At 49.4% G+C, this 25,668-nt stretch overlaps 1 protein-coding gene across 9 annotated transcripts in view; it reads right to left on the bottom strand.

Moving 5' to 3' along the window:
* Positions 1-3,791: 3,791 nt before the first annotated feature.
* The window catches only part of SIDT1 (SID1 transmembrane family member 1), a 37,290-nt gene continuing 15,413 nt past the window's right edge, over positions 3,792-25,668 (bottom strand). For 2 of the 9 annotated variants that reach the window (XM_062618431.1, XM_062618484.1), the window contains 21 exons: positions 25,022-25,123; positions 23,736-23,819; positions 23,043-23,136; positions 21,891-21,962; positions 21,409-21,502; positions 20,629-20,672; positions 17,443-17,514; positions 16,307-16,455; positions 15,631-15,704; positions 15,033-15,099; positions 13,854-13,927; positions 13,159-13,282; positions 12,658-12,775; positions 11,951-12,087; positions 10,270-10,378; positions 9,837-9,851; positions 9,067-9,143; positions 7,978-8,024; positions 6,520-7,062; positions 5,967-6,080; positions 3,792-5,038 (listed from right to left, as the gene is read on the bottom strand). In XM_062618431.1, coding sequence (XP_062474415.1) covers positions 5,029-5,038; positions 5,967-6,080; positions 6,520-7,062; positions 7,978-8,024; positions 9,067-9,143; positions 9,837-9,851; positions 10,270-10,378; positions 11,951-12,087; positions 12,658-12,775; positions 13,159-13,282; positions 13,854-13,927; positions 15,033-15,099; positions 15,631-15,704; positions 16,307-16,455; positions 17,443-17,514; positions 20,629-20,672; positions 21,409-21,502; positions 21,891-21,962; positions 23,043-23,136; positions 23,736-23,819; positions 25,022-25,123 — 2,220 coding nt within the window. In that variant the 3' untranslated portion in view covers positions 3,792-5,028. Of the gene's footprint in view, positions 5,039-5,966; positions 6,081-6,519; positions 7,063-7,977; positions 8,025-9,066; positions 9,200-9,836; positions 9,852-10,269; positions 10,379-11,950; positions 12,088-12,657; positions 12,776-13,158; positions 13,283-13,853; positions 13,928-15,032; positions 15,100-15,630; positions 15,705-16,306; positions 16,456-17,442; positions 17,515-20,628; positions 20,673-21,408; positions 21,503-21,890; positions 21,963-23,042; positions 23,137-23,735; positions 23,820-25,021; positions 25,124-25,668 lie in introns of those variants that run through there. The other 7 variants (XM_062618448.1, XM_062618458.1, XM_062618467.1 and 4 more) reach the window with 7 other exon arrangements.

A 25,668-nucleotide genomic window follows, 5' to 3' on the forward strand; every position in this document is an offset into this window, starting at 1 on the left:
TCTGGCCCAAGAGGTGCCAGGGAGGGCTGGTTAACTGCACCCAGCACTGCCCAGGAGCATCAGCCCCAACGTCAGCGGCAGCATGCTGCCAGCACCCTGGTAAAGGTGGCATTCCTGCCGTAGCAACCTGCTCTGTCACAGTAAAGGGAGGGGAAAGAGGACAGGAGCCATGGGCTGATGCCCTCACCCCTGGCTAACTGCAGTGGGTACAGTGATGTGTGGGACATGGAACAGGGCTGCTGTTGCAGTTTCTGTGAGACCCCAGCAGCACCCAAGGGCAGTGAGGTCCAGGCTGAAAGATGCTGGGGGTGAGGAGGGCCCTCAAGGCTCATACAAACACGTGGTGTGGCCACATGCACATGAAGGAAACCATATCCAGAAGCACAAGTGAAACAGGCTCAAAGTGTTTCTTCTCCCATCTTAAGCTGGAGCTGGAACATAGCCCCAGCACCACACCTCAGTCTCAAATACACCCTGTTAACAGCACTGCTAAACTCAGTTCATGTTGCCGTCACTGCTAACCCCAAGATCCTTTTCCCTCAGTTTAACAAGCACAGATAGTCTGTATTTAAGATCTCCCCTAAAACCATGCCCTCACAGTTCAAAATGTATTGTGCTGCCCCTGCCTTGGCTGTTCTGCCATCTCAGAGGTGGTGGTACTGGCTGTAACAGTGTCAGTTTGTGTGATCCTCATAATCCATAATTCACTTTTCTAAACTGTGAGGGAGTATTAGTATTATTATACAAAAGCTCTTTTTGTCACCTTTGAGTTGGCAGAACAACAACTTTGCCTCCATTTCCTGATGCAACAGGGAGCCTGGGATGGTGGTACCCGCCGCCCCTGCGTACCCAGGGCAGTACAGCTCTGGGAGAGCAGGAGACACCTTCAGGAACTGTGGAAAGAGAAGAGCACAGAACAGGGAAGAGACGGGGGGGGCAGGTAGAGCAGAGCCTACTGATCTCACAGCTGTGGAGCACCCAAAATCCCTTGACCCAACCACAGCACTGCACTTGGACAGGTGGGGGAGGCCCAGGGAAGGCGCTGCAGGAGCTGTAACACAACAATTATACTAAGCTGAGTGTTAACAGGGTTTTTGCTTGTAAAAACCAGCAAACATCAGCTTATTTGCCAAATCACAAGATGAGTATTTAATGAGGAACTGCAAGCAGCTTTGGGCAGTCATTCCTGCTCAGGAACACTGTTATGCTGGCAGCCACCATTCCCAGACAGGCCCGTTCCTCAGCCCCTACAGTGAGATTAGGAACAATTCCTTCCCCAGAGGGTGCTCAGGCATTGGAACAGGCTGCCCAGGGCAGCGCTGGAGTCACCGTCCCTGCAAGTGTTCATAACCAGCATAGACGAGGCCCTCAGTGCCATGAGTTAGTGGTGGCCTTGGCATTCCTGGGGAACGGTTGGACTGGATGGTCTTAAAGGTCTTTTCCAACCTGGCTGATTCCATGATTCTCTGATTCTACCTTCCCTGAGGGCAGTCACCTGGAGGAGGACAGAAGCACTAACAGCACACGCTGCTGGTCAGGGGGGCTGCAGAGCAGAGCTTGACACGGAGCTGCCCGAGGGCCCAGCCAGGCACCCACCAGGCAGAACCATGAAGGCAGTGCTGCAGCCGCTGAGTCAGGCTGGGCCTGAAGAGCTGAAGTACAAGCACAGACCAGCAGACAGGGCAAAAGTGGAGGCACAGAAGCAGCAGGGAGACAATTCCATCCCTTTCTCCTGTCTCTGAGGCTAGAGCTGCCTTTCCTTGTATTTATTTAAAGTTACTGCATGTTTTCCTGCTTGTTCTGTGCTGTTCTCTGCCCTCCCTCCCTCACTACTACCACCTTCCCCTTTTTATACTGTGCTCATCCTTGCTTAGCTCAGTGAGCCCATATGTTGCTCTTCTACCTCCTACGTTGAGCCTTCCAACTGCTGTTCAACGTGAGTTTTTTCTGACGTCCCTATTTATTGAAGATACCGGCTTTCCAGCTAGAAAGAAAACAAGCTTGGAACAAGGTCTGAGATTATAAACTATGGAAGACGCACAGAGAAGGAATTAAAACGCACCCCCAAAACTGGACAAATTTTGAGGCACACAAGCCGTTCTTCAGTCTGGCACAGAAATGATTGTCCTACTATTCCAAGACCTTATCCCATGTCCTTGATGTCTGCACACCACAAAATATACCAAGAGCAGAACATACTTGTAGAAGAGGAAAAGCTGCTCAGCCTTCTCCACACCTAAACACAGGGTAAGGACAGTCCTGCAAGGCCAAGAGCCCATCCTGTACCTGACTAAGCAGGGGCATGAAGACAGCACAGTGAGCAAAGAGCACTTCAGGTTAGACTCACGAACAGCAGGATCCAACACTGGATCCTCCAAGTCTTGCTCTCCACTCACCTCAATACCTGTTTGCTCACCGGTTCTGACCATCTGCCAAGACCAACGTGTGTTTGAACTAGTGCCGCTCTTCTCCCCATCTCTCTGTCTCAAGGGAACTGAGGGAGGCAGGATTTGCTAATTCTCATAAGAAACCACACAGGAGTCTCTGGCCAGACTTGTCCACTTCATATGAAGGCATTCAGTGAGCTCTGGAGCACTTTACAGCTGCAAGATATGACTGGTGTATGGACACCGGAGAAACCAGGCAGTTACAGGATTAAAAGGTAGTGAAGCTCCTACAGGAGGCAGATGCTGTAACTGCTGAGCCTCATGCAGCAGCAGGGCAGTATCTTCACTTCAAGCACCTTTAATCACCCCAGAATTGCCTCCCATCTTTGTCAAGCTCCCACCTTAGATGAGATCTACACATCTCCCTCCAGCTCCCAGAGGAGCAAGACAAGCCTTGACTCCAGTGGAGGCTTCCCTTTGGTTTAGCACTTATTGGGAGCTGGTGCTGAACCTGCTAGTGCTGGCAGACACTTTCTGGGAAGAAAAGAAGCTGTGGGCAAGCCCGACTAGCCAAGAACATATGGCAAGGCTGCAGGGTGGCTGAATGCAAAGTGTGGGCTACCCTAAGCTTGATGCTCCTCTGCTGGTGCTACTCAGACAAAAGCAAGCGTCATCTCCTTCCCTGCAGCCCATGTTAATGCTGTTAAGGAAGAGAAGCTTGTCCTTTACAACAAGCCTGAGAAATATGCTGCTATTTCCAACAAGAATCATTCACGACTCCATCCACATGGCAAACCTCCCACGTCATGCCCAAAGCACTGTAATGTAAGGCAGCACACAAGGACCACCACCTGCTCGTTCTGGCATGCCCTGCCTGAAACACAGCTCCATCTCTGGGAAGGTTAACAGCCAGCAGCCTCTTGTGTCATTCCTCCTCCAGCCTCTCCTCACCCTGCTGAAGGGGCCTCAGTGAGAAACAAGTGTCTGTTCTTTACTCTATTTAGCCTCACAAAGGCAAGCAGGTCATCTGCACCTACGTTCAGCTTTGTGAGGGTCCTAGGGATGACAGCAGCTGTGTGACACCATTGGTACCCCTCTGCCCTGAGTGCTCTCGCTGCTGCTGCTGAAAGCTGGAGCAAGAAGAATTCAGCTCATTCTGCAGAGCAGAGAACCAGGAACATTCATTTTATTGACCGTCTTGACAAACACCAACTTAGGAAAAGTAAAATAAACACCAACCGGTGCAAAACCTTACCAGGAGATGCAGACTTCTCCAAGTAGAAAATTACCACCGCCTTCTGCTTCGGTAAGCACAAGTGGAATGGAGCCTTTGCATCACCAGGTACATGCACATACTCCAAAGGAAAAATGCTCAGACAATGACAAGAATAAGGACAGCAGGCCTCAAAGAATACTTTTTTAATTCAAAATTAGCAAAACAGGTCACATTTTAAGTGCAAGGCCTGAAATAATTCACACCTTATTCTTGTTTTTTAAATAACTAAGAACTGAGGAAGAATGCAGAAGCCATTTAAAAACTTATTCCAGATGCAGAAAAGTTGGAGAGCAGGGAAGTTTGGTCCAGATCTTTAGCCAAAGAGCTCAACCCCAACTGCCCCAAAACCTCCTCCACATTCCCAGCCCAAAAGGGATCCTGCTTTGCCAAGTTTACCTAAAGCCAGCTTGTGAAAGGAGAAAGTCTGAGGCTGCTGGATGGCCTCTCCCTTCCACCTTGTTCCTTCAACAAGCCCACACAGCAGGAACCAAGGGCACAAGGCTGCCCAGGGCACAAGGCTGCAGCCTCGCCACACTTTCTTAGGGCCCCTTGAGGACAGCAGTTCTGGTGTTGTGAAGGATACCATCACACTAAGTGCCTGCGTGGAAGTCACCAGAGAGAACTGATGCTGTTCAACACAAGTAAGAGAGGGGCTGCAGGAGCAAAGCGGGAGGTTCTGCCTCTGGCAGAGCACTGGTGGGCAACCCGAGTCCATCATCTCCCTGCAACACTGCAGTGGTTTGTTACCATGGCTCCCCACCAGCTACAGGAGCAGCATCCCACTGCCACCTCAGTTTGAAGTCCTTTGCTTCCTTGGCAGCTGCAGGACAGGAACCGAACACTCTCCCCATGATGCCAAAGGAACTATCAGAGGGCAGCAGCCTGCAGGGCACAGGCCACCAGCTGCCAATGCAGGAGGACCTGCACTGCACTTCTCAAGCCCGCTCACCAGACAGGAAGCGGAGCACATCAGCAGGGAGGAAGGGAAGCCAAGGTCTCAAACACACCTCCAGTTTCCTCCCTCTTCACTGGCTCCAGCACCTGCTGCACCTACAAGCCAAAGGGCTGTGCACGGGCTTCAGCGCTGGGTCACGCCTGCCCCAGAGGATGTGCTGAGAAAGGAGAAAATGGCATCTTCCCTCCCAGTCCCACCTCAGTTACTGCAGCACCTTCACGCTTGCTGTGGGATCTGGCTCCCCTGCTCCCACAGGGCTGTTGGCCACAGGAGCAGGCTCATTCCCCACAGATGCCAATGGCCCAATGGCTTTGGTTGAGCAGTTTGGGACGCCCCTGCGCCCCCATCCCCTAGCATTCAGAACACCGGGATCTTGTCCCTGCGCACCACATCCAGGTCATCATCCAGGGTCAGCAGGACCTGAGGAGGAAAGCACGAGGCAGCTTCAGGTCTCACTGGCCAGCCCACAGCTGGGGAGACTGACCAGCTCCTCACAGCATCTCATCACAGGGGGGTTCCACCTGGGCCACATCTCCAGCATGTACAGGTGTCACAACTGCAACCCATGGAGATAAGCCAGATTCATTTTGCTTCTGTAATGCTCCTAGCAAGTCACTCCAGCAGCACAGCTGACAGGTAGCTCTGCCTACAGTGCTGCCAGAACCTGAGCAGGTAATCATGCCTCAACTATGACAGGGATGCTGCTTGTAAACTGGTCCTAGCCTCTGGAGAGCCATCCAGGAGGCAGCAGGGTGGGAACTGCTTGACCACAGCTCAGGCATTGCAAGTGGCCAGGCAGTTCCTTCACAGTTTGCACCTTGTGCAGCTAGGGTTAAGGTCCCCCTTTTTACTTCCCCAAAACAATATGCTCTGACCCCATCACAGGGGATGCCTCCACCTTTGCCACTGCACAGACCATCAGGCCTGAAAAGAGGTTCCAAGTAAAGGAGCATAGGAGACAATTATGGAAGTGATGGAAAGCTGAGGAGAGAGGTGAGCTCCACACCAGTGACTCTACTGCCTGGGTCAAAGGGGGTAGGGTCCCTTCCTGGGAGGTCCTCACAAACCTATGAGAGGGTTGATCACACCAGCAGCCCCTTAGCTTCCCCACAATAGCTGTGCGACCCACAGCCCAGAGGGAATTTGATGTCAGGAAGCACAGGGAGCAACAAGCCAACTGACAAAGCCTGATCCTACTGTGAAGGGTGTCAGGAGGCAGAGCCAAGCAGAGAAGTTGAGCACTTCTGTGGGGTCCTGAGGCAGCCACAGCTCCATGTACACAGAGGGACATGAAGGAAGAGGAGAGAGTGAGACCACAGAGCAGAGTGGAAGGCCCAGCAGGACTCACCAGAAAGGAGAAGAACAAGGCAGCTGCAGAGAGGAAGTGCCAAACATCATGGTCATCGAAGAAGCCCAGCAGGATGCACGGCCGGTTCTTTTCCCGGGACTCTGCTGGAGTCTCCTAGGGGAGCAGACAAGGGGTCACTATCCAATAGCCACTCATACAGGGACCTTTCTGGCCATGTTGGACCCTCTGGAGAACGCCCCGTCTTAGCTCTCCATGCAGAAGCCAGGAAAAAGGACAGTGCTGGCTGGACATGTGGCAAGAGAAGGGCAGGAATGCAACGTCGTACTTAGACCTGGAGATGAATCTGGGGCCACCGCCCACATCTGGGTGTCCCTCTGGTCTCCACACCTGAGGTTCCGCATAGCATAAGCTACACAGTCCCCACGCAGCTTCCCACGCTCCCATCCCAGTCTGCTGAAGGGGTTGAACCCTTTCAGCTCTCCAGGAGCAGCCCAAGACTCTTCCCCAGAGTATCTTTTGTGTAAAACAAACAACAGGAAGGAAGAATGATGAGACAGAGATGGACAGGAGGTCAGGGAAAGGGAAACTTTACCTCCCAGCTGCTGAGGGTCTGGAAGAAGAAGTACAGGGCAGCTGCCCACACCACTGCTGTGGCCACAATGCAGAACATGGGGACGGGCAGGAGCTTCTCAGAGCTGCGGAGCTGCAGATAGGTAAGTAGCCTAACATCATGCCCTGAGCCCTTCCCAGCGTCTGGAGGCATGCACAGGAATGACATGCCAGCCAGGACCAGCTGCAGCTACAAAGGGCGCCCCATCCCAGGGAAATACAGCCCAGCCACCCCAAGATGGCTACACAGCATCCCTCCCCAACACCAACACCTTGTCGCACCCTTAGCCCCACAAAGACCCATCCACATCCCTCAGCAGCACCACAGGAACACAAACTGCAGCCAGATAAAGATACCCATCCTTTCCCCTTTGAGACAGGTGCCCCAGGGACAGGACAGCTACAGCTGCCTCCCTTTACCTTCATGATGATGTAGAAAGCCAGATATAGCAAGAGGTTACAGATAAAGATCCCCAGTATGTAGGAGGCGAAGTCTCTGGGCCTATACACCAGCCCAAAGATGGCACTAAGAGAGAGGGAAGAAGGGATGTTAGACAGCCCTTTACACTGGGGACAGGGTACATCCCCAAACTGACAGCCACCCACTGCCCACCAACCACAAGGCACAACAACACTGCCACAGCTTCCCAGTTCCCTGCAGGAATTGCACTGTTTGCCTCTGCTCCCTGCCAAGCAAACTTGGCCATGGTCAATGCCTGAGAGCAACCGGAGACCCCAGAGGACAGGCAAGGGCCCTGGGTTGCTTCCAACCCACAGCCAAACCCATCTTGCCCAATAGGAGCTGGCTCCACACCTGTAGGTTTAGCAGAAGGCATGTCCCCGAGAAGCACCTTTTAGTGAAAAGCAAGAGCTTTTCATAATGATCTTAGGTCTCATCCAAGAGCTAACTCCTCCCATCCACACAGATACTGCTGAGCCAGGCTCTGTGACTGTGACTCACAAGTGTCTGTCAAGTCTCCTGCACCTTGGCTGCGCCACCTTCCAGCTACACAGAAAGCACATGTACAGCATAGTACCAGACAGCCCTACACAAGCTCAACCAGATGCAAGCCACCAGCTGAAATGCTCAGGGATGCCTCACTAGCTCTGTAGTGCTGTACTGCATCCTGTGATAGGCTGAGAACATTGGGGCTGTTCAGCCTGGAGAAGAGAAGCTGTATGGAGACCTCAAAGCAGCTTCCAGTGTCTGAAGGGGGCTACGAGAATGCTGGAGAGGGACTCTTCATCAGGGACTGCAGTGATAGGGCAAGGGGCAGTGGGTTCAAGCTGAAACGGGAAGTTCAGGTTGGATATAAGGAAGAAGTTCTTTACTGTGAGGGTGGTGAGGCACTGGCACAGGTTTCCCCACCAATTCAGGCCACCTGTATATCACTATCCTGCTGCCCACGTTTACACAGGACACCAGCACCCCACTACTTACAAGGACCAGTTGACCAGGTTTCCAACAATGAGCAGCACCATCCTGTCCTGGGAGAGAAGACACCGGTGATCATATGAAAGCAGAAGGAAATGCACAGAGGTTTCTGCCTCAGGAATTCATGATATCATTATGTGAGGATTTGGAATCTGGCTCCTGCAAACACATGTGCACCTGGCTCTGAAGTTTGCGCTGCAGGAGCTTTTTCCAGATGGAAACTGCTCTGGCCTTTGCAAATCTGAAGAAAGCATTGCAAGGAGACTAAATATCTAAAGAAGCACAAGCCTAGCACTTAAGAATCAGCCCCAGGAGGTTCTGCAAAGCCTTTGACTGTTTCCACTATTTTTCTAGCAAGATTCCTTCCCTCCCTCCATTTCACAGAAAAATTATTGCACAGAGGGAGGACGTGCTTGAAAGAGGCAGCAAGGGAAGCTTTGCAATACCATCCTGCACATAGCCACAGGGCCTGTTTTCATCCATCTCATCATTAGCTAGGGAAGCCCTGGAACTGCAGCAGGCAGACATATTAGATCTGTGGAGCGCGTGCATTTATGCTTACAGCTGCTTTCATTAAGGTCCTTTCCAACCCTAACTATTCTACGACTCTAGGATGCAGCTCTTTCAGTCCAGCCAGCCTTACTTTATGCCTGAGTGTACCAAGTTTGCTTGCAAAACTTGGGCTGACACTTATTCAGAGATAGGGGAGTACATTCATTGAAAAACATATAAACAGGATGCTCATGGATAAAGCTTCATTTGGCTTCAAGCCCTCATTAGCACCCTGTGCCAAGAAGAAAGTCATCAGTGGGACACAAGCTAGCAGCTACCATTTCTTACCTTTTCTTGCTGTCTGCCCTGAGGTGCTGTAGAAATAGCAATAGCTATTGATTAAGCCACTGAACAAAATAGTCACTGCCCTCCCCAAAGAGGCTGCACTGCACAGAGCCTCATAGCCATCCCTTTGAATTTTGGGGAAAGCAAGGAGGGGAAGCAGGGAGCATCATCCCTCAAACAGCCACATCTCTTTCCTCTGCACATTGCCTAGAAAATGAGCAATTGCTAAGAGAGGTGCCAAGGTGACAAATCACCTACCATATACATTGGTCGACTGCACCGCTGGATACAGTCTGTGTACAGCACCATCACTGCCCGTCGAAACATCCCCAAGTCTGTCAAAGAAGAGGATAAAAAGCCAGAACAGCCAGCAGAGTGAGCTCTGAAATGCCTATGGGGGAAGACACAGACACCCACTAGCTAGCTGACAACAGAGAACCCAGCCTGTGGGTGGTCAAGGTGTCAGCAGATTCATTTCTTGCCCTTTGGGAGCAGAAGGGAAGCCTCCACAGGATGTGGATGGCATGTGGCCAGAACAACAGGTAAAGCTTTGCAATCTCATCTCTGGAAGAGATGTTTGTGCAGGAAGGGGGGGAGAAAAATAATCACCTTCCACGGAACAAGCTGCCAGAGCAGGGAAACATCAGGAACAGATCCCACAGCCCTGAGAGGGTCCTAGAGGGCCAGAGCAGACTCAAGACACTCCTGCTCTGAAAATCACTGCAGGAGCTTCACTGGAGAGCCATCAGTAGCAGCGGGATTGATAGACATGCATACACACACACCAACCACAAATGTGGAGCTTGAAAAGGCTCCTGCACGAAGATCAGAGCTCTCCTGTGCTGCATCAGCACCTTCCTGCCAAGGAACAGGACTGGCAGTGCTGCTGGCAAACTGACTTCGCTTCTCAAGAGCCCGCCCCAGGTGGCACACGAGCCTGCCTCCCTACACACATCCATGCATATCTGGCTGCTACACCCCTGCTCGATCAGTTCAACAGAGAAAAAATGAGTGCTGCTGACAGTTACCTGATTCAGAGCCATCTGAGGCAGACAGGAGCAGAAAAGGAAGGAGAAATACATTTGCAAGCAGAGCACAAGAGCCAGCTTCCCCACCAAACCCTCTTCCCTCTCATCCCATGATAGGGTTTTATGTAGCTCACTACTCTGAGCACAGTGCTAGGGAGAGCTGTAGCTGAAGGGCAGGCACCCTCAGAGCCCAGCTCTTTTGCCCCCACAGTGCAAACAGGTCCTGCTGACTCCCATGGGTATGGGAAGCAGCAGCAGCGCACTTCAGAAGATGCCAGAAGAGCATCAGATGGATAAGAGGACAGGATAACCCAGAATACAAGCACAGGACATGAGACTGTGCTCACAGACATGCTGCATAGGCAACTCATGCAGCTGAGGGCAGGAGGCACCTGCACACCTGGGAGCAAGCTGGTTCAATCATAGCACTTACCGATCTTGAAGCGACCCATGTAGTAGATCTGTGTGCTGAGAGCCAGCGAGGCCAGAACATGGATTATTGAGAAAATGACCCAAAACCAGATGTCATTTTTCCCAAACACCTGAAAGCAAAGAGCTCAGTTATCAGCAGCCTAATCCTTTCCTGTCCTATATCATTGTGGGGCATTAGACAACCTCACTGAGTGTGGAAGAGAAACCCCTAACCTTCCAATCTGAAAACAGATCTATAAATGCAAAACAAAGTTCAGAGAAGCAAGAGGAGCTCAGTATTCTGGAGAGGAGACCATTCTTTCTAAACACCCCTTCAGTGAAAAACAGCAGCTGGTTCAGGGAGCAGAAATGGAGGGACCCTCAGGCCAGGGAAGTTTTTTCTGCTGAGCTGGAAAGGAGCTGGATTTCTACAAAGGCTGTCAGGGAACCAAACATTAACAACTGCACTGCAGTAGACCAAAAGGCACAAAACTGCCCTGCAGGCAATTGCTCCACACTTTCACTTTAAGATCTGGAAGTGAATTACAAATGCATGTTAATGCTATATTAAAACCTTAGTTTTTCATTATACATTAAGGAGTCCAGAAACTCAGGTCTGCCATCAGGCTCTCACCACACACTCCCCTGGGGCACAGCACTCACCTGAACTTTGGTGGGGGAATCAAGCAGAAAAGCCACCTCTATATCAACAAAGCAAGGGAAACATGCAGCTTACAAGCTCCACTGAGCAGCTTAAAAGTATCACACAAGAGAAGATAATAATCCCATAATAAAACCCCAGTGTTTTGAACCTGAATGTACAGATCTACCAGAGCTACCAAGAGATTCTTAGAAGGTCTCAGGTTCACTAGGTGCTCCTGCATGCCTTATTGGACAGTCTCCTATTCAGAGGCCTATGCAGAATCAATTGATACTCTGCTTTACGTGTGGTAGTAAGGGGCTGACAGCCCACTGGGATCTAGCTGCTGCTTCAGAGCACCTGAATGGAAGTAAGTCCTTAAAAAGAAGGGAAGCAGAGACCTCCAAGCACAGGTTGGGGATTCATGCAGGCCCAGCTCAGTAATTGCAATGCTACGAGCAAATGGGCAAAGCCCTGTACAAATCTGACCTGTCTGTGACTACTGGTGCACAAGAGCAATTCTAGTGACTCCTTTTGCTCCAGTGCCTTCTACAAGCAGGTCCAAGCCAGAAACTTGCCTGGGAGCCCGCAGGCTGTTATTGCAGCCCTGCACTTCCCCAAAAAGAGGAAGGCCAACTGCAGGAGTTGTGCCCAGAAAACACAACGTTTTCCAAAGGGCAGAAAGAGGCACAAGCAATTTGGTAGGGCTTCTCCTGGAAGCTCAGCCAGCCTCAGCCTCCTCCTCCAAGTTGAGCCACCATGCAGGAGACCAGCTGCATGCCTGGACACACACACACACTGGATGCACAAATTTTTCCTCTTAAGAAGGTAGGCATGTGGTGGTCAAAGCCCAAAAAGGAGCCCAACTAGAGAAAACTGCTCTGCTCTTCCCCCCCCTGCAAGCCCAGGGGAAGGAAGAAGGAAAACCCAGTGTACCAGAAATTCAAATGCTAGCAGCTGCTTAACACGCCCGTATCGTACTCTGCTGCTCTCCCCAGTCACTTGCCCACTTAAGCACATCATCTCCTTCCCACAGAAGCAGGTAGGTAAGAATGACCCATACCACTCCAAGGACGGCCAGACAGATCACCACAGCAAATGAGGCATAGGCAGAGTAGGCACTGGCATTGATGTCTGGGTGGCGAGTCTGGTAGAGCTTCAGCATGCACAGTCCTGCGATCATGTACATGAAAGAGGTGTCTATGGAGGGAGCACAACAGGAACAGTTAAAACAGGTACTGCCAGTAGTACATTTTCCTGTGTTCAGATGGAGTTTCCTGTGTTTTAATCTGTGGCCATTGCCTCTTGTTCTGCCACTGGGCACTACTAAGAAGAATCTGGTTCACACATCTTCATTCTAATTGGGTATTTATGCACATAGACAAAAACCAGCCTCAGTCTTCTCTTCCTCAGGAAGCCAAAGGAGCCCACAGAGGAAATGTTCCACAGAGATGGCAAACAGACGCTTCCTAGGCTTGAGCACTTTGCCACTCAAGCTGTTTGCTTACCGTCTTCAAACACTGAGCTGCAAAAGGGAGATCTTGCCAGCAGTGCACTACCAGAGTCCCAGGGTCTGGAGAGGAGGCTGAAATGTGTTAGTCCCCAGCATCCGAAGCCAAAGACTCACTGCCTCCTGACTGAGCCCTGGAACAGGCAGTCTCCAAGGAAGTTTGCAAAGGTAGAGGGGTGTGAAAAATGAGCAACTCGGCAGAAGACAAAGCATGCTAAATCCTACCTCCAGCTCAAACGCTTGAAGGAAATTCAGCTTACCAAACTGGAAATTGGAGTAATTAGGGCAGACGTGATAACAGGCACTGAGCACCCCTTCCATCATCAGAGCAATGCCCATAGCATAGAAGAGACCAAAATGCTTTGGGATCCCATAGTCCTGGAAGAGAGCAGAGCTGTATAGCAAGTACCCTCACTGTTCTGATGTCAAGCAAGCTTCCACTCTCCCCCACTCCACCCCTTCTAAACCCTACACACATCCTTCAGTCACCAGTGCAGCACAGAGACCTCTACTCATCTCCTTGTCTTTGCAAGCCCAGGCTGGATCACTAAGGCAGTATGGACATACTGTAAACAGCCAAGTACTGGGGTGTGCAAGAATGTAAGCATCCCACTGAGACCCTTTTCCAGCGTTGGAAAAAAGAGGAGGATTGAATTCTCCAGCAAGGAAGGCAAAGGGAAACCCACTGTGCATCACTCTGCTTTGCAAGCTCTCTCTGTCTTTTCTCCCTCCACTCAGCTCCATGCAGCCGTGCTTCCTACCAGCGTATAGACATCTTTCATGTCCATGGCGCGACGGTGGAGAATGTCCCTGCGCAACACAATGAGGAGGAACAGAAAGCCCAGCAGCATGTGGCCCACATTGCTGAGGATGTTGTTGAAGGCACTGCAGGGAAAAAGAAGGTTTAAGACAAAGGCAGCACAGCAGCAGGAAGCTAAACTCTGAGCCCTGATAAGCTGAATCCATTTTGCTCCCCCCCTCCCATCCTCCACCTCAGCAGCTACCAAACACCTGCCAGTTTTACACCCTGGATTGCAACTTTAGGTTGAGTAGTTCACTTGCAGAGAGAGTGTTAAATGCACTGGGGCAAGATCCCAACTCTGAGCTGTCTTTGCACTCCCACATTAGTTCAGAGGAACACTGCACGGTAAGGTCTCATCTGAACTTCTTTGCTGCTCATTGGATACAAATGAAAGTGTCCGGAAGAGCATGGGAGCACCTCTCTGCTGTGCCATAGGTTTGATAGGAGAACCCACATGCCATCTGATCCTGGATGCATGTGTCTCACTGCAACAGAAAGCCACTACTGAGCAAAAGAGAAAGCTCAGAGCCCTAAACTCTCAGTGGTCTAAATACTCTTATTATGAACCTGGCAAGGATAATATCCTGATCTGGGCTCAGCACAAACTCTCAGGAGGCACAAGACAATAATGCAGTGACCACAGGGCTCACTCACCTCAGCACCCCAAGGGGATGAGCACACAGAAAGTTGTAGTAGCAGATGTCCTGATTGCCTGTCACATTCACTACCTGGACAAAGAGGAGGTGCAAGACCCAGTATTAGCATATCCTCCTTGTTCTGTGGGGTTTGCTTCATCCAAACACAGCATGTAACACAAGGTGTACCAGGACACAGCCTAGCTCTAACACTGGTGCAGTGGGGTACTTACATCTGCAGTGAAGCTTTTCGTGGGTGGACAATATTACAGAGGGGCTGGACTACATGACCTTTGAAGGTCCCTTCCAATCCAAACTGTTCTGTGATTCATAGAATCATAGAATGGTTAGCGTTGGAAAGGACCTTAAGATCATCCAGTCCCAACCCCCTGCCATGGGCAGGGACACTTCACACTAGACCATGTCACCCAAGGCTCTGTTCAACCTGGCCTTGAACACTGCCAGGGATGGAGCACTTATCACTTCTCTCAGCACCCTGTGCCAGCCAGTGCCTCACCACCCTCACAGTAAGCAACTTCTTCCTTATATCTAACCTGAACTTTTCCTGTTCTAGTTTAAACCCATCACCCCTTGTCCTATCGCTGTAGTCCCTGATGAAGAGTCCCTCTCCAGAACCCTTGTAGCCCCCTTCAGACACTGGAAGCTGCTCTGAGGTCTCCAGGCAGCTTATCTTCTCCAGGCTGAACAGCCCCAAGTTTCTCAGCCTGTCTTCATACGATAAGATCTTGCCACAGGCCACAAACCTGACAATGGACTTCAGAGGAAACACATTTTGTGCTCTCAACCCCACCACTAAAATAGATCTGCTTGCAGATACCTGAATAACAGCAGGATAGCAAGGGTGAGGAGAAAAGAAATCGCTCATATCATAGCAAACCCTACTTGCTTTCAGTTGTCTTTTAGATGTAACAGCAGATTCCTCCTGCCTTTAAAATGAAGACATCAGATGAGCAGGAAAGCCAGCTACACTCCCACTTCCCAAGCAAAACTAGCAGAACTCAAGCTTGGAAAGCCATGCTACACTTGACACAGAGCAGAGAGAGCAGCTAAGGTAAGCTCCTCAGCCTAGCAGGATTCCCGGGTTTCACTGTGACTGCCACACTTACACCATGCAACCACAGAGCAAGTTAAAGGACAAGAGGATCCAAACAAGGGGGACAGACAGAACCCAACTCACCGTCTGGTAAGTGATGACAAGTTGGATGACTGGCAGGGCATAAAACACTGCAATGGTGATGATGTTCCTGCAGAGAAGAGACAGTAGCAGCAGCTACACACACCAAAACAATTGGTGCACACCCAGGACAGATCCTCACAGTGCTTGTAGAGGAAGGTGTACACTTTGATGCCTAAGGGCACAGACCCTGCAAGATTTATACCTCTGGCTATGATCTTCTGAAGCAGGAGATTAAACAAACGTGAGGCAAATGCTAAAGGCACAAGAAAAAGCAGCATGTGGACCACAAACTCACATGTTTGAGAGCCAATTTCTCCCCTCCCCCAGTATGTTCCAGCACACTGGTTGTTACCACACTTTAAAGCAATTATGCAAATGAGAATCCATTGCCAGGATCACATGTGCACTGGTCCACAAATATCCTTATTTGAGGTATGTGGATCTGCAGTTACTGGTTGGAACAGGGTCAGAACGTGTAGCAGGGTGGTTCAAGGAATACCATCATGTCTAAAGTGTTGGTCAGAAGGGCATGTGGGCAGACTTCACAACCAGAGACTGGTTCCAGAGCTTGGGCCTTATCAGTTTGTCTTCTTCTTACCAGAAATAGATTTTGTATTTTTTGCTGACAATCCTTCGGTCCTTCCTGGACAGGTCTGACAGATAGAGGAACACCTAAAATGTTAGTGGGAAGCAAAAGACAGAACAGAAAAGAACTAATAAAGACTACAGAAGTATTGGGACAACATGCAGCTTGGTGTTATCTGGACCATTTTTTAAACAGTAAGCTCATTGTGTCCGTTGATCCTATGGGGAATGAGTTCTGCAAAACCCTCTGACCTCCAGGAATGGCTCTGACCACATGGAGCAGCATGGGTTGACAAAAGAAGGCATTTTGAGAACTGCTAGCTTAAAGCTCATCTGCATATCCACTGTAGCCACACTGCTCATACCAAGTAATGACCCACTATTGCATATTATTTTCTCCCTATGTTCTTGCACCTCCTTGGACTTTCTGGGACACTCTGTGCCTCTTCCTCCTTTCTCAATAGTTCCCAATACATTCTGATTTTCCACACTAAATTGCTCATTTCAGCAACACAGTACAGCATGAAAACTTTCTAGACTCTGACAAACCCCACTAAGCAGCACATTCAGCTTTATTAAATTAGATCCACCTAAAAGAGAGAATCTGAAACTGAAGTGACTAGTGCTGGTCCTGGCACAGGTGTGTCCATGGCCCAGCATCACGGCCACAACTGACGTGCCAGCCGTACCTTAGTGCGGATGATGTTCTTATCACTTTCAATCTCTGGCATGGTGTCAAAGTCACTCTCCTCCTCCACAGAGCTGTCTGTGTCAGAGCCAGCCCGCGGCCTGCCCTCTGGGGAAGAAAACCGTCGTCCACCACTGGAGCTTGACTCATCTGGAGCAGAGCGAGGAGAAGGAAACCGGCAGGGTAAAGGCTAAATCCCTCTGTGCATAGCAAGAAGAAAGCTGCCAAGCTCCCAGCCAGCCCATTGCTCATCCTCACATGAGCAGAACAGAAGTTTCTTCTTCATTTCCCAAATGCTTTTAAAGCGTTTCCTTGGGAACTGGGGAAGGGGGACAGGATGGTGCTGAAGCCCTCTATTCCAGGACTTAAATCCTCCTGAATTTTTCCAAAACCCCATGAAGTATCAGTTCTGTGTTTCTTTGTCAAGCATTCAGAGATATCACACCTTCACAGTCTAATAACTGGATGACATCTGGAGTATCAGGGCTGACTTTATACCACAGTGAACAAATGCATCCTGAGCAAGGACCAAAAATTACACCGATATGAGCAGCTGCCTCATGCTGCCTTGGACCTGCACCACGGGTCCCCAGGCTGTCAAATTCAAGGATTAAGCTCAGAAGCCCACAACACTGAGCTACTCAATACCAATCCCTCCACAGGAGGGAAAACTGCTGCTAAGGACTGAGAAATACTCTGGCAAAGGAAGGCACTGCCTATCATCTCTGATCAACAGGACCATTGAGAGGTTTTCTTCCTCCTCTGCTACAAGGGAATAGTTCATCTGTGGACAGAATGACATTATTTCTCCTCTAATGAAATCACAATAAGCTGTGATTCTGTCTTGCCTTGCAGCACACACCAACACTTATCAGGTGACTGAGATGAACGTTTCCAGCAACAGAACCTCTCTGGGCACCTCTTCCAGAGATGTGTCACCTTTCTGATGTAGATGTTTTGCCCTAAAGTGCAACCTGAACTTCCCAAGCTGCTATTTATTTTTGTTTTCCCAAGTAGTTGCAAGCTGCTCCTAAAACAGTTTGCTGGTTTACTCCTTTCTGGCTTTAAAGCACCTTAAAGTTTCTTCTGCTCCAAACAGAACCCTCCCCATGTTCTCAGTTCTGGAAGATACTGTACCAATAGCACCATAGCTGCTTCCCTCAGGGGTGCTGGCTGTGATGGGTTGTGAAGGCGTCATGATCCCAGATCCTGCCATGGAAGCAGACCCAAAAGGGACAATTAGTTTCACATCAATGCTTCGAATCATATCTTTGGGGTGAATATGAACAGCTTGAAGAGCTGGAGGGCTTGGGAAATTTCTCCAAACAAGTGGCAGTCTCCCTCTAGGGGCATACTGTGCAAAAGGGAAACCTCTGCTTTGCAATGAGAAGCAAACCCATCTCTTTCAGCCTCCCCACAGGCTGCCAGTTCAACTCACAGAAGTACAGGCCTCCCTCCAGCTCCCTGTAGGGATCCCATTATGGGGCTGTAAGACATAGCAAATTCTAGAGCAAGTCTCCCAATACTCAGAGCACCCTTCTGAATTTCTAATTCTTCTCCTTCCCCACCTCATGCATTTGTCCATTCAAGTTCAAATTACTGCTTTCCTTCGACACATTGACTGCACTGCTTGGGCTGTAGAGAGCTGGTTTCCATTTCAGCTTCTCTACCCTCCTGCCCCATCTCTCTGATCAGACAGTGAACAGCCCTGAGGAGCATCAGAAGTGGACAACATGGCACGGACTGAGAACAGAAGGAAGGCTCTGGCACACTGCAGTCCCCCATGTGACACCCCTTCAGCCCTGAGCTGGGATTAGCAGGATGCCGTTGTAGGTTGCCACAGGAGCAAGATCCACCTTCTACTCATCACCCACTGTGCAACCCTCCCTCTCTCATGGCAGTTTTTCCTGTTGCTTTAAAGTCACTTGGAAATCCAGATCACTAGGAAGAGGCTGAAAGAAGCATTACCCCATGTTCATGGCACCATGCACAATTCCTGCTCCTGTCCGTTCTACCCCATAGGAATGCTCCCTCCTAATTTGAGACCAGGCTTTGCCCTCTCAAGTGACCTCTCAACCTTCTCTCCCAAGTAACCAAGGGAAGATTTAAATCTGGACAAAGCAGGAATGCCAGGGGGAAGTGGTGCTCTGCCCCATCTCTAACAGCTGCTCTGGACCCAGCTCAGCCACTAATTTCAGTCCCACCTCACAGTGTGCAAGTGAGTCAGCAAAGTAAATGTACCACACTAGGTGTGGTTCCTCCACCTACTGCCTCTACCAGGTAGTGATGATGTGGAATGGGAGGCATGCCATGAGCTTAGATAAAATTTAACCGTAGAAGCTGGGCATAAGGTGGGTGCAAAGGAGCTTTTGCATATGTCCCTTTGCATAAGGAGCAAAGGGGCATATGTTGTTACAGGATATTTGAAAACAAAGGGCAGAGACAGATTGCTCAGCACCTCCATCCACACGTTCTTGGTTGGAGAGGGGAAAGGAAAGGGGAGCAATGAAGGTAACAAGATCAGGGGTACTTTAGAGGAAGAGAAATTCCAGTGGGTGGGAAGAGAAAAAAAAAACAACAAAGCAAAACAAAAGAAAAAAAACACAAGAGAGAAAGCCAGCATGCCCTTGGTGATGTGGAGGACAGGGGGATGCTAGTTACCATTTTATAGGCATCAGTCAGATACACACCCTGCAGAGACACAATAGAGAAAGCAACAGCATGTGGGTAGGACACGGTTCCTCCCCAGAGGAGACGTGGCTCTGATGTGCAGTGCCAAGCATGTGAAGGTGTCAGAGTACAAGGAACAGGACAGGTCACAGGAGAGATACCTCTGGGAGGAGCTGTGAAGGAACTGTGCTCCTCTGTCCTGTCACAGGGCTGGTGTTCAGGACTCTTCCCTGCCCTGGAACCCTCCAGATCTGTGCTGAGCACAGAGTTTGTGCCCTGCAGCTTCTGGAGGGACTTCCCAACCACCAGAATTTAACTTGCACCTCTCTCCAGGGCAGCTTGGAAAGCAGCTTCTGAGCTGCCTTCAGCACAGGAACCCTCAGCTCCAGCACCAGCAGCACTCCTTGAGGCTCCTGGTCTCAGGCAGCTGAGGCTGTGCCTCCTTGCCTTAGACAGTGATCCTTTGTCACCACCCTGGAGCTCTTTCATAGCCTCCAGCCTCTGCCAGGTCCCTTTGGCTTTCCCAAACTCCCGACACACAGGCCCTTCCCATTTTTCCAGTGGCTTAAGACCTACTGTTGTCTCACAGCAGGATCCATCCCAAATGACTTAAAATTAGACTATTTTTAAGTACATCTTTTACAGTCCCCTGCTCATTTGGTTGTGAAGAAAACCTTTACACACATTCCACATACAGGGATGAATATGTGGATCTCAGTGGCTGAAGAATCCATATATCCTCAGGTCCTCAGCAGAAACATTAATCCAAGCAATGCCAGGTCAGAGTGAAGCTCCACTGCTGATCTTTTAAGTACAGCTCAGTTATAATCATATGCTTATCTGGTGGCATGCAGACCAGAGAGACTGAAGGAGCTGAGGATTAAAGAAGGGAACACACCAAGAACCTTTCGATGCTGCCAAAAAACATCTTCCCTTTCTCCAGGAGAAGGGTACAAATGACAATGTCCTTAACACCACCAGTGCTTTGAACTACTCTGCAGGCACTAAATATTTAAACAGCCTCCAACACTGCTCCGAAATGCAGGAACTCCCAGTGCCCCTCCTCACATGAAAATTTCCATCTTCCACTGGTAGCCTCTCAGCTGCAGCTATGTTTGTATAAAGCAGAAATCTGCAGCACGTTGAAAGGTGGGTGCAGGATAAAGTAAACTGAATCCAATACCACAAGTAAATACACAAGCAGCACAACCAAACTGTATCAGTCATTCATTCACTTGTTAAAATATTTTCCAGTTAAAAACAAACTAAAATTTAAATTAAATTTAAAAAATTAGAGACCCTATGCTTAAAGCAGGGAGATGAAATCTTAAAACATAAGAGCTGGCTACTTCAGAGTGCCCTGCTTAGAAATGAACAGACCTGGCATCAAGAACATTAGTTGATAACAAGATCTAGCCAAGGTTTACCCTTCATCTACCCCTCTAAAAGCCAGCTCCTTGGGGTACGGGGTCAGGACCAGGTTCAGGGGAGCCTGCTTCAGGCACCCTTGTAAGGGCAGAGAGGAAGCTCTAACATCTTTTATTAGCACCAGGAACTACTTGGTACGTGTACAGGGGAAAAAGCTAGAAGGGACAGAATGTACTTGTTGTGCTATTCATTTAAAAGTTGTCACAGAGGAAAGAAAAACCTTACCATCCTCAGGACACAGTCTCCCAGCTGAAGCCTTCCTCTGAACCCTGAAAAGGAACACACAGCACTCATGAGATAGCCAACAAACCCCATCACCTGCCAGCCATATCTAGGACGCCAATAGGTAAATATGGTACAACCTCTACAAAACAAACCAACCCAATATAGATAAACCATAAAAGAAACAAAAGCAATAAAAAAGGAAAACACTGGACCAGCCATGGTTCAGCCATGACTGCCTGCTACCCACCTCTCCCATTTCCAAAGCAACAGAAGGGATTCTACCCTCTCAACTATCCAGCAGGACAACCAGTTACATGACCATCCCATCCTACACTGCTCAGCATGGTGGGAGAGATTTTATTTCCCCCTCCTCCCCCTTTTTTTTTTTCGCCCTAGAACAACCTGTCATGGTACCTGTGCCCAAGTTCACTTCAGACACAGATATTCTCCTCACCACAAGCCCAGGCACCAAAGTCTGGGGCAGCGGACACAGGTCAGGAAGGAAACTAGCACTCTCAGGACTCCAGGGCCCTATTTGAGTCACTGCCACGTATTGCAGTACTCAGTCCAGCACTGTGAAGTACCTTTTCTCCACAGTGCTCTGGCACACTGTATCACACTGCCATGATCCCCATCTGGCTCATGGTCAGTAGGTCCGAGTAGTCATGGACTTCTTTCACTGCTCTGTTCAGATGCTTGCTGCCCCACTGGCCCCAAATGTACTGCAGGGTGAGGCATCTCCGAGATGAAAGGTTGCTCTTGTATAACCCCTCAGCTCACCTGATGTAGTGCACAAAAGCAACAACCACTGAGCCCAGGTAAAAGGAGAGGAAACTCAGGAAGCTGAAGAACATGGCCTGGACATAAACAGACTCTGAGGAAAGAAACAGCGTTATCAGTCAACACAGAGCAGAGACAGCTCCTCACAGAGCCAGAGCTCCCATCCTGCTCTTCCCACCACCACCTGGTGGCAACACCCAACTCAAAACAGCCCCCCAAAGCCCATCTGCTTTCCTCAAGAGGAATTGCCAGAACCTGTTGCAAGGTCTCCCCCCATTTCTTCACCCCAGCACTAGCTGGTCTGCCCACGAGACCACCCTGTGCCACACAGCACCTCCTGGAAGGGATCAGGGCTGCAGCTGGGTTTTGACTCCTTTGCTAGTGCTTTCTTCACCATCCCACCAGAGGGCTGCCAGCCCAGCCATACCCTTCTACACAGAAGGGCCAAGTAAAGTTGCATTGCTCTGCCCAAAGGCACTGACTTTTAACAGAGGGCACAATTGTCACTTGAAGGTTCTTTGTCCGCTGCAGGTTCCAGGTACGGTTGACGTTCCCTGTGAGAGGCAAAGTGTACAGCAAATATAAAACCAAACATTAAATCCCTGGCTCTGATCTTGGTTCTCTGCACTTGCAAAAAACACCAGCATCTGGCTTTTCACTATCACCTCTGTGTGGTTTTGCTCTAAACCTTACTCAGACGTATCAACATACAGCCTTTACTTTCCCTTCCTCCCTACCCACAGCCTGGTTTTCAGATGAGAAATCCCTCCTCGACCCTTCCATACACTGTTCAGGTCTGAATGCCTGAATCCAAAGAGCATCTTATCTCCTATTCAACTAGTCCCCAAAGGGCTCTTTCTCCCACTACAGGTACTGTGACACCATTTTTCTTTTGGCCAAAGCTCTGCTGGCAAATCACTTCTGTGCAGGTTGCCACACTAGTGCCTGGCTCTGTTTCAGCAGGGCTCAGCACACCCTGCCAGTACAACTCTACCTGATCCTAAAACTACCAGCAAAGACACCCAGAAGGTGCCAACTCTTGTTTTAAGGGTGCAATTGGGAGATAGGTAGAAGGAAGGGGCCGTAGAGGGAGCCCAGTATATTTATTGGTTGCAGTCTAGCTTCTCATACAGGAGGAAGCCATCTGGCTTTGAGGATACAAATGTCCCCACTCCAGCTACAGCCACCACATCAGTGGTGAAGGCTTTGCTTTTACCACTGCACAGGAAGTGAACACAGTGTTTTCTGGTTGGGAAAGGCAATAGATTTGTTGATTTGTTCTACTGCCTTTCCCAACCAGAGAGACTTTAAAAATATCTGTGAAATTATCATCCTAAAATGACTAACTTTTCCAAAAAGCTGTAAACAGCACTCCCTGGCCATCTCCCAAGACTCCAGTGACTCTTCTGACAAGCGCATAACCCTAGTAAGCCAGGCACTGTACCAGCCAGCCACCTCCTGTATTGGTCAAGACTTGTAACCTATCCAACAATATCAAGTTTATACTTCACTCTTCCTCACAGGTATGTGGAAGAGACAGAGCTATAAGACCAACCTGTGTCCTCCCACAATAAGATTCCAAAGGACTCCTGCTGCTCCAACATCAACCAAATCCACCCCCTAGCACAACTTACCATGAGCAGAAGAAGGCACAGAACCCCCACAGGCATAATCCTCTGGCTTGATGACGAATACAACGAAGAACTGCTCACCTGGAAAATCTTTTCTCTGCACAGAAGGATAGAAGAGGACAGACTCCATAAGATGTGAAGGAGCCTCTCCCTCCAATGCAAAGCAGAGGCAGTGCTCCAAAAGGCCAGAAATCAGGTTTTAGTCACTAGACAGGCAGCAGCCTTCCAGAGATCTGCCTGTTCTGCACAGAGCTTGGCTTCTGGGGGTGTTCCTCTCCTCCTTGCTGACAATAAGCTGACTGAGTTCAACACTATGCCGTACAGCAGTGCCCCAGTACAAGCAAGCCAATACTAATACATTTACCTAAGCTTTGCTTATTACGAAGGCTCTACTACCACCACTCAGTGGTAGAAGAGCCAGGTTCAAACAGAAGGCACCTGGCTGCAGCCACTCTGATCTAGAACCTCAGTACCTAAAGCACAACACACCTACCTAAGCAAACATAAGCAAGGTTTTGTAGTAAAAGGTAATATCACTTCTTCCACTTAGATCAGCCGACCTAAAAAGCAAAAGCTCACAGCACACCAGCATCAAAAGCAAGCTAGGAATGCATAGGACAAGCCAGTAAAACAGACAAACAAAACCAAAGCCAAAAATAACCCAAAACAGCACTGGGACAAAAATCAGCATCTTACCTGCACCGTTATGGCTGCCTGCTTAGTCATAGACTGGTAAACACCATTGAACTCCACATTATGATCCAGGTCATATACTGGGCACTAAAACAGACACAACTAAGGGTTAAACCAGGGGCAGAATCTGAACTAATTTCACAGGAAGCCTGCAGGAGAGCAGACAATGCAGAACAGCAGAAAAAAGGCCCTGCTCAGGATAACAAGGGGAACAGAACAACCAGGACCCATTCAGAAGTGAGGAAAGCTGCTCTGAAGTCACCAGTTGTGGCCTGCACTTACTGATCTTGGCATTATCACAAGAGGGCTGCAGTTTAATCCTAGAAGCATTCAGCCAGATTGATCACTTCATCATTCCCACAGGGCAGTGCATATGCTCAGCTGTACACTGGTTGTGTCATGCTTTGCAGTCTGTACTATATGCCAAGTGCTTGCCCTCATTTTACTCTTTCCCACTATTCTTAATATCTAGTAGGTTGAAAATCACCTGTCAGTCTCCACTCCTGCCCTTCTACCATTCAAACACAAGGATGTGGGCAGGAGTTGATGTTACTCATTCCTCTCCTCACCACAGGTATTAAAGGTCACTGCCAGGATTTCAGAGCCAGCAGCCAAGGCTGCTGCACCTCTGTGCAGCACCATGCATCTCTGTCACCATCATGCTGCTTTCACAGTGCAGGCTCTTGCATCATTCAGGGAGCTGGGAAAGGAGGATAAATATGGGGCTATTCCCGGCTACAAGCAACAGCCAACTTCTACGGCAGGGAACAGCTGATCTCCCCTTCCCACAAAAAGGGATGAGTAACTGCATAGAGAGGAAATAGAATGGGAAAGCAGGAGACACCTGTCTGGAAGTCAGAAACTCCCCATGCTGCCCTGAGCAAGGAGAAGGCTCCATCAAGGGAACAGCACTGTCCTCCCTCAGTCACCAGCATTCCATCCAATACCACTCCACAGAGACAAAGACCCATATCACAGTGCAGCACGATATTAAACCTTACAAGGAGAACATAACAAATGCCCTGTGTACAGGCTGGAGACAAACAGCTTGTTCATCTGTTTACAATTATTATCTGGGTATAAGCAGCCCTGTCTTCGCCTCCTTCCCACAGTTTCTGTTCCTCTTTCAGGGAACCTCTCTTCACCACCACCACCACACTAGGGCAAAGCCCTAGTGAAAAAGACCTAGAAAAGACCAGGTCTTTTCCCTCTGTTGGAGCAGAGCCCCCTTCACAGCAGGACACAATGCTCCAGCAGGCAACTCTTTACTTTTCTCTGCTCAGGCTTACCACAATGTCCTGGACGGAGACAACGGAGCATGGATAGATGGCATCAGACACCACTTTAATGATGACTGAATCGACATCCTGAGGAAATCTGTACAGAAAATACTGAGGAGAAAGCAGAGCGCTGAGAGTTACGGTCCAGAAATCCCCCTTGCCAGGAGCTTCATAGCCTCCCTAAGGTACCTCTGCACAGCCAAAGCTGGGCTTTGGCCTTGGATGTGAAGGCCTCTCACAAAAATTCAGATTTCAAATAATAGGACCTTATGCTACAGAAGAGCGGATTAAATACGTACAGACAACTCCCCCCCTTGCACAGCACGCTGTTAGACACACACACCTTGAACATGCAAGATACAGCACAGCTTCGGCTCCCCTTAAGCTTTTTCCTACCTGATGAAGTTAAAGTGACTTCATTTTATACCCTACTCCATTTTATGTTGCTATGAACAATTTCCAGATGTTTCCATACTGCTAGCTGTACTTTATGAGGAACATATCATAAGAGTTTCTCTCAGATGAATTGCCTCAAAAAGAGACTGGGAGAAATATTAGGTCAAATGCTTGAAACTCTGTCAAGTGTTTCATAAATAAACTGGTATTAGTTGTAGGATTTAGGATTTTTGGGTTTGAGGGCAAAGGGTAATGGGGGT

This window comes from Pezoporus occidentalis, unplaced genomic scaffold (genome assembly GCF_034315485.1).
Source record: "Pezoporus occidentalis ecotype Australia unplaced genomic scaffold, CSIRO_AGI_Poc_V1 ctg104, whole genome shotgun sequence".
Taxonomy (NCBI): Eukaryota; Metazoa; Chordata; class Aves; order Psittaciformes; family Psittacidae; genus Pezoporus; species Pezoporus occidentalis.